The 15,000-nt window shown below is 42.0% G+C and overlaps 1 protein-coding gene across 2 annotated transcripts in view; it reads left to right on the top strand.

Moving 5' to 3' along the window:
* slc4a10a (solute carrier family 4 member 10a) overlaps positions 1–15,000 on the top strand; it is a 64,748-nt gene that overhangs the window by 39,140 nt on the left and 10,608 nt on the right. For both annotated transcript variants that reach the window (XM_062527613.1, XM_062527614.1), the window contains 10 exons: positions 4,381–4,524; positions 5,110–5,251; positions 6,129–6,289; positions 6,687–6,878; positions 7,792–7,883; positions 8,173–8,330; positions 9,898–9,985; positions 10,511–10,657; positions 11,704–11,804; positions 14,232–14,406. In XM_062527613.1, coding sequence (XP_062383597.1) covers positions 4,381–4,524; positions 5,110–5,251; positions 6,129–6,289; positions 6,687–6,878; positions 7,792–7,883; positions 8,173–8,330; positions 9,898–9,985; positions 10,511–10,657; positions 11,704–11,804; positions 14,232–14,406 — 1,400 coding nt within the window. The remainder of the gene's footprint in view (positions 1–4,380; positions 4,525–5,109; positions 5,252–6,128; positions 6,290–6,686; positions 6,879–7,791; positions 7,884–8,172; positions 8,331–9,897; positions 9,986–10,510; positions 10,658–11,703; positions 11,805–14,231; positions 14,407–15,000) is intronic.

The following is a 15,000-nucleotide window of genomic DNA, read 5'->3' as shown; positions in this document are numbered from 1 at the left end:
CGTGTGCTGTATGTGTGACATGACGCATGCGCTTATCCCCCACACACTATGTCTGGAGCAGATTGTGACAGTGCATGTTGCTCCTGAATCCTGTGAGTCTGACGCAAACTGACAAGTCAAACTTTGCAATTAGTCACTGGCTAAGGGCTCATGTCCTGCACTGACATGAGTGGGTTTTCAGTATTCTATCTTCTAACTTACTAGCATAATAACAGCTAAACACAAGTGAAAGTATTAACTTTGAAGATTCTGTTCTGTTTTTTTCTGCCTCTGAAAAATGGCTTATACAAAGATACATTTGACTTTTGAAACAGTAAAGGATTTATTTTTTAAAGAGGGAGGGGACTTTCATGTAAGGTGCACCTGAATGGGATGGACCCAAAACGTCCATGGGGCCATTTAAAGATGATTAACTTTGAGTGCCATCCTTTATTCATATAGTTTATGTTGACTGACCCTCAAGAGGATTTAGCACCCAGTTATGAATGTTGAGCGTGTTAGTCCAGTTATTTACTGTATGAATGTTTACCATGACTTGTTATCCCAAATTTTAAAAAAATCGATTATTTTCCCCAGCCTCAATATTTGTTTTATTTATTTACTTATTTATTATTTTTACTATATTTATTTATTTATTATACCAGTAATTAGCCTTAATGTTTTCTGTTATTTTGTTACTGTGGATGGCAACAACATCATATCCGTTTCAGGCTAAGCAAACCCAAAGCAAAAACTAGACCATCTGTGACATGTACTGTAATGTGCATTCTTTTTCAAAAACAATTGTTTTTTTTTAGAAATATATCATAAAACTGTGAAGTGTCTCAAGAAGTGTATTATTCAGCTTTTGTTTGTTAATGACAGGCTGATGAAGCATTTAAATAATAATCATTATTGAAGAAGAATCTATATAGCTAAAAGCCTGATTTAGTCATCAGGCACCACTCTGAGCGAGGATGAGAACTGGCTTAGTCATTGATTTGTGTCTGGCTGTAGCTGGGTGGGAATGTTGCTTCTATGTTTCCATCCTGTGTTTGTGTGCTTTTACACAAACTGTAGAGTGTATGTTTGTATGAATTGTATGTCTGTGTATTTGTGTGTGTGTTTGTATGTGCGTTTTATGTGTTATTTTCCGTTGTGTATTTGTATGTTTGTATGTATGCTTTGTGTCTGTGTGTGTATGTGCCTGTATGTTTGTTTTTTATTATTATTACAGTGCATGAAAATGCACTGTACTGTTCTTCCTCGGTCTTCTTCTTATTCTTCTTCTAACGCACGCAATTCAGCTTCAACCGCTTAACGTAGAAACTCCATTCAAATTTTGACGCGTAGGTCTTACTTACGCGATGTGGGCTTTGTATTTTTCAACTTTGTAACTTTTATACTTTTTAAACTATTAGTTAAAAACTATTACAATTTCCCCCATAGACTTAACATGGCTCATTATGACATCACGGCAGCAATTAGAATGTTACCCCAGCTGGTCAGCCACCTGGGCACCAACTGTCAGTTTCTCTCAGGCTTTACAATCTCTCTGAAGACTACATATTCTGTTCCCCTGTATCCTCTGCGCACAACAGTATCAAAATAAGTCCTCCTAATTCCATTCAACTTTATATCCATTCATCTTCTTCAAACCATTCACTCATCCACCCATTCTAAACAGTCTGCCTATCAACATCAATTAGACGCTCTACATTCAACTTTTAAACAATCTACTCTGTCTCAGGCTGGCTCTCTTAAGACTAGCCAGTTAAATTGATTACACCTGTATCTGTATCCACTACTCTCAGTAGAGAGCTGTGTCTCTCCATTCTACAAGAATATAAGGCACATTCCATCCAACATTCTATCCATTCATCTTCTTCAGACCATTCACTCATCCACCCATTAAACTGTCTATCAACATCCATTAAACTCTCTGTCTATCAACATTAATTAGACTATCTACATTCAACTTTTAAATTATTTACTCTGTTTCAGGCTTTAAGAGTACTCTGGCTCTCTTAAGACTAGCCAGTTAAATTGATTACACCTGTGTCAACTACTCTCAGAGAGCTGTATCAGTGTCTCTCTTAACAAGAATATAAGGCACATTCCATCCAACCTTCTATCCATTCATCTTCTTCAGACCATTCACTCATCCACCCATTAAACTGTCAATCAATATCTATTAAACAATCCGCCTATCAACATCCATTAAACATTCTGTCTATCAACATTAATTAGACTATCTACATACAACTTTTAAAGTATTTACTGTGGGTCCCTCTCAAGCAGCGTTTATATGTCCTCCCTCGCTCCTCAATGATCTACATAAAGAAAGATAGAAGAAGGGCTAGACTATCCCATTGTTGCCGCTCCATCATTCTTTATGTAGATCAGTGAGGAGCGAGAGAGGACGCGTAAACGCTATATGAGAGGCACCTTCTGTCTCAGGCTTTAAGCATACAATCTCATTAAGACTGCAGATCCTGTTTCACTACGTCCTCTGTCCACAACTGTTTCAAAATAAAAGTCCTCACTGCAATAATACACTATTAAATCATTTAACCATTGAAACTACTCAGCTATTGAACTGTTCAACCATTCCAACTGTCAGTTATCATCCACTATGCCTCCAGTCAACTACATGAAACCTCCATGTACCTAGCAACCAACATAGCAACCATTAAAATTAAGTGTTTATGACCGTTTCCATAGCAACCAACATGATTATACTGCAGTAACTTCTTGTTTCCTGATAGTGGCCACCATGGATACCCTAGCAACAAATGTTTCAAAATAAAAGTCCTCACTAGCAAGTTAGCTAGTTAGCATGGTTAGCATGGGTAGCATTTTTAGCATAACTGTAAAAAAACATCAACTAAGTTAGCTAATCAACCTGGTTAGCATTGTTAGCAAATTTAACATAGTTAGCATAGTTAGCATTTTTAACATTACTGCTAGAAATCATCGGTTAAGTTAGCTAATCAACCTGGTTAGCATTGTTAGTAAAGTTAGCATTGCTAGCATAATTAGCATTTCTAACATAACTGCTAGAAATCATTAGCTAAGTTAGAACTGGAATGTTTCATCTTTAAACTGTCTACCTTCACACTATCAACTCTGTAAACTATGCAACCACCATGTTTACCTTAGCTACACCTTAGTAACCATATCTACATTATCTATCTATTTTTTGCATTTTCATGCACTGGTAATTCCTTGGAATTGCATTTCTAGTTATTATTATTATTATTATTATTAATTTCTGTTGTTCTCTGTGAGGCTAAGCTATGTGTGTTTACCCCTATCTGTGTGTGTGTGTGTGTGTGTGTGTGTGTGTGTGTGTGTGTGTGTGTGTGTGTGTGTGTGTGTGTGTGTGTGTGTGTGTGTGTGTGTGTGTGCCCGTGCCCCTGGCTTCAGGGCCTGGCCAGAGTCAGCATGGATCACACTCTGTCCCACCCTCTCTCTCTCTCTCTCTCTCTCTCTCTCTCTCACACACACACACACACACACACACACACACACACACACACCCTCTTTCTGCCACTCTTTCGTCCCTCTGTCCCCTCATACAATCACAGCCCAGGGAGGCAACGTGAGAGTCCACAACAGAGAGCAGAGACAGAGGAAAAGTGAAAGATAAATAGAGAAAGAGAGAGAAAGAAAGAAAAGAGAGGATGGGGAAGGCAATATTAGAGGAGGATGGAGAGGGAGATGAAGACATGGATACAATAGAGAAGGAAATATGCCATTTTGCCAGAGAAGGTGAGTAAGATGAGCTGAAGTGAACAGACGCATGTGCTACCACACACACAATGTCTCTACTACAACATACACATTAATAATGTATATTGGGTTATTGTGTGTACTGAGATTTGTGTTGTTATCATACAGCTATTGTACTTGTGGCTGGCAGTGTATCAGATTGTGCTCACTTGTTTGTTTGCGCTGTAGTTTCCTTGTGTTGCAAAGCCTAATTTGATCTAATGGAGATAAGATGAGAGGGTGTCAGGGAGAGGGAAACAGTGAAAGACATATGGTGTGACAGTGCAAGAGCACGGACCAAATGGAGTGTTTTGGTGTCAACTTCAAGCAGCATTTCTAGTGAACCCTGTTGCTTTTCTCCATGTTCTTCCGCTTGTCTCAGAGCGGAAAGGAGCTAATAAATGCTTAAGTCGAACCTGCTGGTGTTTAGACATATTTTGGATGATTGTGACCTGCTGAGAGAGGACATCACTCTGCAAAACAGCAGGGATTGATCACAGTGTTCTCTCAGTCCATCCCAGTGCATGTCTATTGATGTGGTAATGTCAGGTCGATACCACAGTGGCTTTTACATTGGGACTCTTATGTCTCTCTGTGGGCGTGTGTGTTTTTATATATTTCCGCCAGGCCACCGTACACTCTACATTGGTGTCCATGTGCCACTCGGCAGAAGATCCCACAGACGACACCGTCACCATGGACACAGACACAGGAAGAGGTCCAGAGAAAGGGATTCTGGGACGGAGGATGGACGAGAGTCCCCCTCATACAGTAAGAGAGAGCACTCATTTAAATGATGGGCAAAGTGCAAAGTCAAAGTCTATCATTTACATTTATTGATTTAGCAGCACTTTTCATCCAAAGTGACTTACATGTCAACAAGGATATACTGTACATTGGAGCAACTTAAGGTTAAGGACCTTGCTCAAGGGGAATTGAACCTACAATTTTTCATGTTAGCCCAGCTCCTGCTCCTTAACCACTATACTACCACCGCCCCCTATCAAAAAGTAAATGAACCATTGTCCATGAACTATCATGTGGCAAGTGGATGCATTGAGCTGATTCAGTTTTTCCATGGTATTAAATTAATTGATTTAACCTAGTTATCACATTCGAGTTAGTTAGACTTTGCACTTTGCCCATCATACATATTGGGACCCACAAGAGTAGAATTGAGACCCTTGCAGAGTAGAATATGTACAGTATATATTGTATATGTAGCTTGTTATCTTCTATCCATTTGTCGATCTACTACAATGTGAATATATCCCTCTGTTTTCCCTCTGTCTTTTATCTCTCTTTTTTCCATTATTTCTTTCTCTCTCGCTTTCATCTTTCTTTTCCTCTCCCCAGCGGACACCCCTTCCCAGAGGGTGCAGTTCTTGCTGGGGACGGAGGATGACGATGAGCAGCACATCCCCCACGCCCTCTTCACTGAGCTGGACGAGATCTGCTTGCATGAGGGAGAGGACGCCGAGTGGAAGGAGACAGCAAGGTACTGCACCGGTGCAACTCTAAAGCAGGGATTAAGAACGGCTCAATCCGGAAAACACGAGGGGAGGGTCAAAATCTCCCTTTATGCAGAGCAGAGGCCATAGACTTCAATGGAACTCTGCTCTGCATAAAAGGGGATTTTGACATTGAAAACTAAAATGAAAGCCTGGGCTTTTAGCTCGATTGCTAATGCGCTCGACTATAGATCTGAGGTGCTGCAGTTTGCGTGTTTGAGTTCGGGTGAGTGCAGAGCTGATCTGCACGGCCAACACTGTGCAGATCTGTGGTGGGGATGTTAAATGACTTGATTTGGCCTAGTTACTGTATCCCAAGATAGTGACACTTGACCATTTCAGTGAGTTATGGATCAAATTGTCAGAGCATGTTTTTTGTCATCTGTACAAATGCATACGTTGCTGCATGAAATGACTAGAGCTGTAAGCACATATTTTATAAATTTCATATAAGTCTAACAGGGCGGCCTTTGTTATTTAAAGAGATTTGCAGTGAATTGGGGCTCTTTCTCAATCTCAGGCCTGGGCTTACAGGGATGTGTAAACGTGACCATGTTCCATTAGTTGACCTGTGGCCGACCCAGCCCTGGATTATGGGAGCACTTGGCCCACTCTCACAGCACTAATGAGAGACTAAAAGCCACAGGTTTTAGCCCATCATCTGCCAGTGTGCGGATGGCTATGTGTGAGTTCAAGCAGCCATGTGAAGGTGTAAGCTATGCCTCCTACTGCTATGTGTATGTGTGTTGGGACTTTGAGTCTTCATGAAGCTGCTGTTGTGGCAGTGTGTCAGAGATCACTAATGTTGACACACATTTATTTCCTTTCCCTCCCTCTCTTTCTCTTCCTTCTGTGTTTGTGTAGATGGCTGAAGTTTGAGGAGGACGTGGAGGATGGTGGGGAGAGGTGGAGTAAGCCCTATGTGGCCACTCTTTCGCTGCACAGCCTGTTTGAGCTGCGCTCCTGCATCCTCAATGGCATTGTCATGCTGGACATGAGGGCCAACTCCTTGGAGGAAATAGCAGGTAAGGGCTCTATTCACGCATTCACTCATTCACTCAATCACTCAACTGAGAGAGACAAGCTTGGGTTGAGTCCTACAGCAGTACACCTCAAGGCATTGTAAGCATCTCATCCACAGAGGGCTTATTCCAACCAAAGACATTTTAGTTCATCACACATGATTTCTACTGACTGAGTAGAATCAGGGGTGCTGCTGCTTCTTAACTTGCTTGTTAAAATGAATGTTTGTATGAATGAATGAATGTAACAAATATTGCAATCACTCAGAATATTTGTAAATTATGGAAAGTCAATTTAGTTTTATCATAGATATGGTAAGTGAGGCCCCTGAGATCTTGTAGCGGTGTTGTTGTCCATGAATGTGTCGGTGTGTGTTGACGTGGCTCTCCCTGCCTGCAGACATGGTGTTGGACCAGCATGAGACGAGCGTGTCCCTGGGGGAGGACGTGCGCAGGAAGATCAAGAACGCGCTGCTCAAGCGCCACCACCACCAGAACCAGAAGAAGCTGGCCAATCGCATCCCCATCGTGCGCTCATTTGCCGATATTGGCAAGAAGCAGTCAGAGCCACACTCCATGGACAAGAATGGAGGTGAGATTTCAAACATACAGTATGCCACCTCACACACACACACACACACACACACACACATATACTAATAAACAGTTTGCCCCCCCCCCCCCCCCCCCTTGGTTTTCTGTGCCCTTGACAATAATGTCACCTTGATGAGGCAAGTGGGGGTGAAGATCTTTCCATATGAAATGGGACATCACTATATGCACATTTGTGAAGTGAACATAGCGAATGTGCTCACCTACGTCACACGCAGTGTCAACGCGTTTACTGGTAGTAGAGTTGCCTGTTGTGTGGGCATACAGGAGATATATGTCAAGTCAAGTCAAATCAAGTCATTTTATTTACAAAGCACATTTTTGTATACACAAAGTGCACAACCAAAGCACTGCAGACAAACAAAAACAAAATGCTGGACGGAGTGGCGTATTCGCCAGCGTACCTGTACACAAACATTTAGACAGGAAACATAAAGATAAACAAACGCTTCACATAGACAACAAAACACTCATATTTAACATCGTCAGATAGCTTCGTAATATATTTTCTAACATTAGTGTTCAAAACTTGACAAATACAAAACTTGTGTTCAGATGAACATATTTCAACATATTTAGACATTTTATGAGCTCAAACATAACAATTGAGCAATTGAATGGTATAATTGCAACCATTACTGTACAACCAAAGAACAGACTGCTCATGCTGCAATGAAACACAAAATTGAATGTGGACTGCATCAACAATATAAGGAATCACAAAGGATTCAACTCTATACACAATATCGTGATTGGCCTGATTGAAGTTTAACTTTTCCAGCTCGCAAGCCAACGGGGAGTCTAGATTTCTAGGCTAGCAGTCAGGTGGATTACAGCTGGTTTGTCCATCACTGGCTATTCACTCAGTGCTGGTGCGTCTGTGCTTTCCCCAGGTCAGATGGTGTCCCCACAGTCCCAGCCCACTGCCACGGAGGGCGGCCGGGGTGACGGCAGTAGGGAGAACAGCTCAGTTGACTTCAGTAAGGTAAGACCCACATGAGACTCAGGCCATTCCAAACTTTGGTGCAGTATGTATACTGATGTATGTGATGAGGTGTATCTGTTTAAGAAAATATAAGGAATGGCCCCCCCTGGTCTTTTTAATGTGTTGTGTATTGCTTTATTTTAAATATAATGTCAGAGTTCAACCCATCCAGTATGTATCATGTATGAAGTACATGTTTGTGAGCAACCATGGCTGTTTATGCGAGTGTATGTATGAAAGAGTACGACAATAAGTGTTGTCCCTCCATCCCTTGTTTTGGCCCCTGCAGATAGACCTCCACTTCATGAAGAAGATCCCCCCTGGTGCAGAGGCCTCCAATATCCTGGTGGGCGAGTTAGAGTTTCTTGAAAAGCCTGTGGTGGCGTTTGTGCGCCTTTGTCCTGCCGTGCTGCTTAACGGACTGGCGGAGGTGCCCATCACCTCCAGGTGAGAGACTTGTCCACTCACACTTCCACACTTCATCTACCCCCACACACATATTGTGTTATGAATGTATACACAAATCCTTATAAAGATTATCTTCCTGGAGTGTTACCATTGGGCGTTTTCAGGCCGACAGAGAACCGTGCTGGTACTTCCTGAAGCTGGACTTCCCTCTGACACATAGAATACCTGGAATACAGCACATGGCAAATAGAGATGCATCCAAAATGAGCAAACAAGCTGGTGTGTGTCTGTGTGTGTGTCTTTGTGTGTGTGTGTGTGCGTGTGCCTGTGCGTGTGTGCGTGCGTGCGTGCGTGTGTGTGTAGCTTCACAGATAGGTGCCGTACAAAAGCAAAAACCATTTAACCACTGCCCCTTGCCTTGTGACATTCATTGTCATATTTGGCAACTCTCTCTCCTGTTCACCTGTAAGCACTTTGGTTCGCAGTGTAATTGGTGCGGGAACCAGCACCAGCACCGTTCTGGCCGGCCTGAAAACACCCATAGTGTCACCGTACCTTATACAGATGACTTCAAGTGTCACCACAGTTTCTTTATCCTGTCTCTACTACCCTTCACACAGACACACACACACACATACACACACACACACACACACACACACACACACACACACACACACACATACACACACACACACACACACACACACACATTGCACAGCTCTTGGAGGAGAACTTCTCACATGATGTCTTTCGCTGATTTGCCCTTGTTTTTTGGGTTTGTGTGCTCTATAAAATCTATATCTTTTCGGTCATAATTGATATGATAAATAAATGATCAATGCTCTGATTTGAAGACTATCAGGGGCTAACTTTTTTTGATTAGTTTGAAAATACCTTTGTTGAAGTGGATGGATTATTTTGAAGATTCTGCTTCTAGCACTCTTAAGGAGAACACTGCACATGAGTTAAGTTATACTTCAGAACCCCAGACTGACTTTTTGCATTGATTGCACTGGTGTGCCTAGATATTTTTTTTTAGGTACACCAGCACAAAATGTAGGTGCGACCACATTGGTCGCACTCTGGAGCCCTATTAACTTTATTAGTCCTGTAGCAAATTTGATCTCTGCATTTACCCATCTTGGGGTAACCTGGTCATACCAAACCCTCGTACTATTGTACAGAGGGTCTAGACCTACTCCATTCAATTGGCGGAGATTTCAGGCAGGAGGCGTGAACTCTGTTTAAGTTTGATACGATTGGGCCTGATTTTACCCAATCGCTAACGTTCCTGTTCCCTGACAACGCGCATATGCTTGACGTCATCATTAACATTGAGTGGAAGCTTTTGGAGGGCTATTCCAGGCTAATCTTGGGGTAGTGTACACACCCACACTAGGACCAGCCCCTGGGGATCAGTTGAGGGTTAGGTGCCTTGCTCTGTGGATGTGGGACAGTGATGTTCAATCAGTCCCTCACCCACATTGTTCCTACCAGTCAGGGATCAAACCACCTCTGGTTACAAGTCCGATTCCCTCACCAGTAGGCCACGGATGCCCATGGCATAATCATTTCTTTAATAAACCCGCCTCCTTATCCTCAGATTTCTGTTTATCTTGTTGGGGCCGATGGGGAAGGGCCCCCAGTATCACGAGATCGGCCGTTCCATCGCCACACTGATGACAGATGAGGTAAGTAGAAGCCGTGCAGTCACCAGACCATTTATTTTTTACCCATATGTTCAGTTTCTGTAGCCTGGTCCTACCATACTATCGTACATGTGATGTACTCGTAATGTACAGAGAGTCTGGCCACTTTCCATTGCCAAGTGTGAACTTCCTGTGGGTACACTCTGTTGATGTTTAAAGATATTGGATCTGCCAGAGCCACTCAGATCTGCTATAACCAATCACTAATGTTCGGTCGTCACGTGACATGTTCAAACTAGCACACAACGTCAGCGTCAGGAATACTTGCCTAATATTTTTTCTCACAGTGTATACAGTATGTGTGTATGTGTGTTTGTGTGTGTTTGTGTACATATGAAAGGGTCTGCAGTAACCTGACCTATTATTTATTTGATATTTTACTGTGAACACACATGTAAGTATAGCCAATTGTGTAATAGGGCTGATTTACACCTGTCACCAATGATCAGCCAGTGTAGCACTGATGTGGGCCTCTGTTTCATCTTTGTGTCATGGCACTGTTCCCAGGTGTTCCATGATGTGGCGTATAAGGCCAAGGAACGCAATGACCTGGTGGCTGGCATTGATGAGTTCCTGGATCAGGTCACCGTACTGCCACCAGGAGAGTGGGACCCCACCATCAGGATAGAACCCCCTAAGAATGTGCCCTCTCAGGTTAGTCAAATCCACTAATACACACCTGGTACACACCAATTCTGTTATTTGTTTTAGGTATATGTTTGTGTTTTTTATTTATTCACATGGAACACTGAGAGCAGGGAGTGGGAGAGGGAGGTGGGATTGAAAGTGATGGGGGAGTGAAAGAGATGAGGTGGGATTGGAAAATAACCGTGGGTTGGATTTGAACCCAGGTCCCTTGTGGGTAATGGAACCCGAATGTGGTACAGACTGGACTGGCTCTATTGAGAAGCCTCTCTGCCTGTATGAGATAGATAGAGATACTGTATAAAGATAGATAGATAGATAGATAGATAGATAGATAGATACTTTATTGATCCCCAAGGGGAAATTCAAAAGAGCTGGGTACACCAATCAGATCATCTGGGTGGGCTTTATACGATGATGGACAGATGAGCAACAGAACCATTCATGTCACCAGAATGCTTTGGTTGATTTAGTTTACAATGAAAAGGCTGTTGCTAGAGAAGCCTGATGTTTACATTTCACTTTCACTGTTGTAAAACGAGCACAAAATAGCAAATAAGGCATTTCATTTGTTGACAATGTTCCAAAACATTTATTGAATTTTGTTAACTCATTGGTTGCCATCATCATTGGCTGATGTCAATACAGTATAACTGTTGACTGCCAATGACAAAGACTGGCTACATTACGATCATCTATCGTAGCCTTCTCAGTGCGTGTCATCGCAGTGTCAGTGTCAACACGGGATAATTGAGTTAATTTGAATAGTCGGCCACGACTAAAATCGAGCTGAAATCGTGTAGCCTTCAACCAGCCCCGGTCTCCCCTACTTTGGTACAGTACATCACCTGATTCCCATAACAACATTACTCTGGGATGCTTCATTCTATTCCGATTTCCAAGCCAAGGGGAGTGACCATCAGTGAAATGAAACAGTTTTTTAGTTAAACTTGTGTTTTTTTATTTTGGAAATCGCTGTGAATTGAAGGATTGCCAGACTGATCTGCAAAGTGTGTGTGTGTGTGTGTGTGTGTGTGTGTGTGATTATGGTGCAGGAGAAGAGGAAGTTGCCACCATTACCCAATGGTGTCACAGACCTGGGAGAAGCAGAGGAGCCCGGGGGTCATGGAGGCCCTGAACTGCAGCGCACAGGGAGGTGTGTATTTATGTGTGGACAGTCCAGCGCACAGGGAGGTGTGTATTTATGTGTGGACAGTCCAGCGCACAGGGAGGTGTGTATTTATGTGTGGACAGTCCAGCGCACAGGGAGGTGTGTATTTATGTGTGGACAGTCCAGCGCACAGGGAGGTGTGTATTTATGTGTGGACAGTCCAGCGCACAGGGAGGTGTGTATTTATGTGTGGACAGTCCAGCGGACACATTCTACACTCAAGTGCAGCAGAAATGAACTTGTTTATCATAGGGAAGGTTATTTATACAGCACACCACATGGGCCACCGATACCTCTCTCTGTCCATTTGTCCTTCAGCCGTTCTTGCTCTTGGTCTGCCATTCCTCTCCTCACTCTATAAATCTGCTGTCTGTGTGAGAGCAGTCATCCTCCCTCCCTGGTAATTTGTCTTCAAGTGATCACTCACTGAAATGCTTTTAAAAATATGTCTGCAGTCGGAGGGCTGTTTAGAATTTTACACACCATGTGCTTCATGTAGTCTTCGCAAGTTGTGTTGGAGTAAATTAGTGTACAGAACATGCACTTGTTAGTGTCTGTGTGTTAGTGTGTGCCTTACAGTATGTACACTGCACGAAAGTAAGTACAGTAAGTAAAATGTATTTTATAGCATATTCATACACAGCTTGCACTGACCGAAGTGCTGTTTTCAAAAACAGAGAGAAACTAGAAAAGCACTCAGAGAGCGCAGACCTCCGTCTGAATTGTTCTTCCTAGGTTGTCATACATTTGAACCTAAACTATTCACCATGCCATTACACCGCTAAGCGAAAAAACATAAACGCCTCCGGAATTCCGATATGGATCACTCCCAGAATTTAATCGTTTCTTCCTTGGGTCATCTCTGACCTTCCCTGACCTTCATCGAAATCCATCCATTACTTTTTGAGTTATCTTGCTAACAAACCGACAGACAGACAAACAAACAGACAGACAAACACCGGTCCCTGATGAAAACATAACCTCCTTGGCGGAGGTAAAAATAAAATAACAAAATAAAGCAAATAAAAAATTAAATAAGAGTTAAATAAACATAAGATAAAATAAAATAAATAACATTTAAAAAATCAAGCATAGCACTCTGGCTGGAGAAGGCCAGAGAAGGCCAGACAGTACGGATGGGTTCTGAGTCTGGATTTAAATGCAGTGATAAAGTGGGGGATGTGGAGAAGGTCTTTGTTGCCAGATCTCAGACTGAATGGGGTCTGAATGGGGTATATGAGATCAGAAATGTAGACTGGCACTAGACCAATTTGTTATGGTTATGGTTATGGTTATGGTTATTTAGCAGACGCCTTTGTCCAAAGCGACATACAAATAAATAACAATACAAATTAAATTAACAGTGAACAATTACAAAATAGGGAGAATAGCAATATTATCAATAAAACAATCATTTTAAGCACTAACCTAATGAGAAATAGAACAATGAAAATGAGAATAGCAATCAAATAAGTCACTCAATTAATTATATAATAACAATAACTATGGCATGATATGGCTAAATTTAAGGACAATAGCAAAATAAATGTCAAATTCTATCAGTGGACAAATAACAAAACAATACTATTATACAAACCATAACACATAACAAACCCGCAAAAGACTAAGTGCATATTAAACAAATATGCCTTAAGACCCCTCTTAAAAGATCCAAAACTGTTGCTGGAACGGAGAGCACTGGGCAACTCATTCCACCAACACGGAACCACTGAAGAATAGGATCTACAATTTTGTGCATTAAAAACCATTTTTTCAATTGAATTTTCAATTGGATCCTGGGTTTTTTTGGTACCAGTTAGCAGCCTTACTGCTGCATTTTGGGCCACATGAAGGCATGATAGCATTGATTTGGGGATTAGGTAGAGGGAATTGCAGTAATCAAACCATGATGTTATGAAGGCGTGAATGACCAGGTTGTGATATGACAGAAACGATTAAGCTTTCTCAACGGATTAAAGCTACTCTTGACAACAAATCTGTTTATCAAGACAAAGCCCAGAGTCAAAGATAACACCCCAACTTCTTGCATGTGTTAATTTGACAAGTGAGCTAAGTTGTCAGTAAGGGGTTACTAGGATACATCTATGTTGGCATCATAATTTGGCAAAATGAAAGTATCTTTCATTATCTTGCATAGAAATATTTGATTTAGACATGCCTCAATGCCTCCCTCCCCTGTGAAATTTTAATGAATTTCGAACAGACATTGTCTCCCCTTTGGTGTTGTCATTGGATAGTGAAATTAAAGTCCTGGCCAGATAGTCAGATGGTATGTGTAGCATTGATTTGTAAGATGGATAAATATATGATGTGCCCTCTCTTTTTAGCTGTGTTTTCATGTACAGTAGCTTCTCATCTCACTCTGTTCTGCCTCTGTTCTGTCTGTCTCAGGATCTTTGGTGGCTTGATCCGAGACATCAAGCGCAAGGCCCCCCACTACCTGTCGGACTACACAGACGCACTGAGCCTGCAGTGTCTGGCCTCCTTCCTGTTCCTCTACTGCGCCTGCATGTCCCCCGTCATCACCTTTGGAGGCCTGCTGGGGGAAGCCACCGATGGACGCATAGTAAGACACAGACACATTCTCACACACACACACACACACACACACACACACAATGTGCACATCCATATAGATGCACATTGATATCCATGCCATTTTCAAAGGCACATAGCTCATACACACATACTGTAAACACTTAAGCCTAGTCCCAATTAGACACAGGCCCCTCTTTATTGGCCTGGTGTAGCTTTGGACAAATAAAAGCAGGCCTCAATTAGAAGCCTGGTCTGTTTTTTTCTGAAATTGTATAAAACACCCAGATCATCCAATTGAGCTAGTTCTATGCTGCTTAGATCATGCCCACAAAATGTAGTGTTGATGGCACTGCTTAAAACACACATTTTCCACTGACAACAGGCATACAATGTAAATGTTTAAACTTCTGTCGATATGGACATGTTATATACATCATTAGATTGGTCAAATTCTTAACAATTTAATCGTTCAGTTAATCTTACAGAAACCAGCACCAAAGTAGGCTACAGTCAAATTTATTCAGATTTATCAGAGGTAAAGAGAGGCGAAAGAAAGTGTTGACTCCCTGTCTTTCTGAATATGTGTCCATTCCTCAATTATTTACACTGTAACCAGTTCTAT

This window comes from Sardina pilchardus, chromosome 23, assembly GCF_963854185.1.
Source record: "Sardina pilchardus chromosome 23, fSarPil1.1, whole genome shotgun sequence".
Classification (NCBI taxonomy): domain Eukaryota; kingdom Metazoa; phylum Chordata; class Actinopteri; order Clupeiformes; family Clupeidae; genus Sardina; species Sardina pilchardus.
Note: the sequence above shows the minus strand (reverse complement) of the source record. Positions and strands in the feature narration are given on the sequence as shown.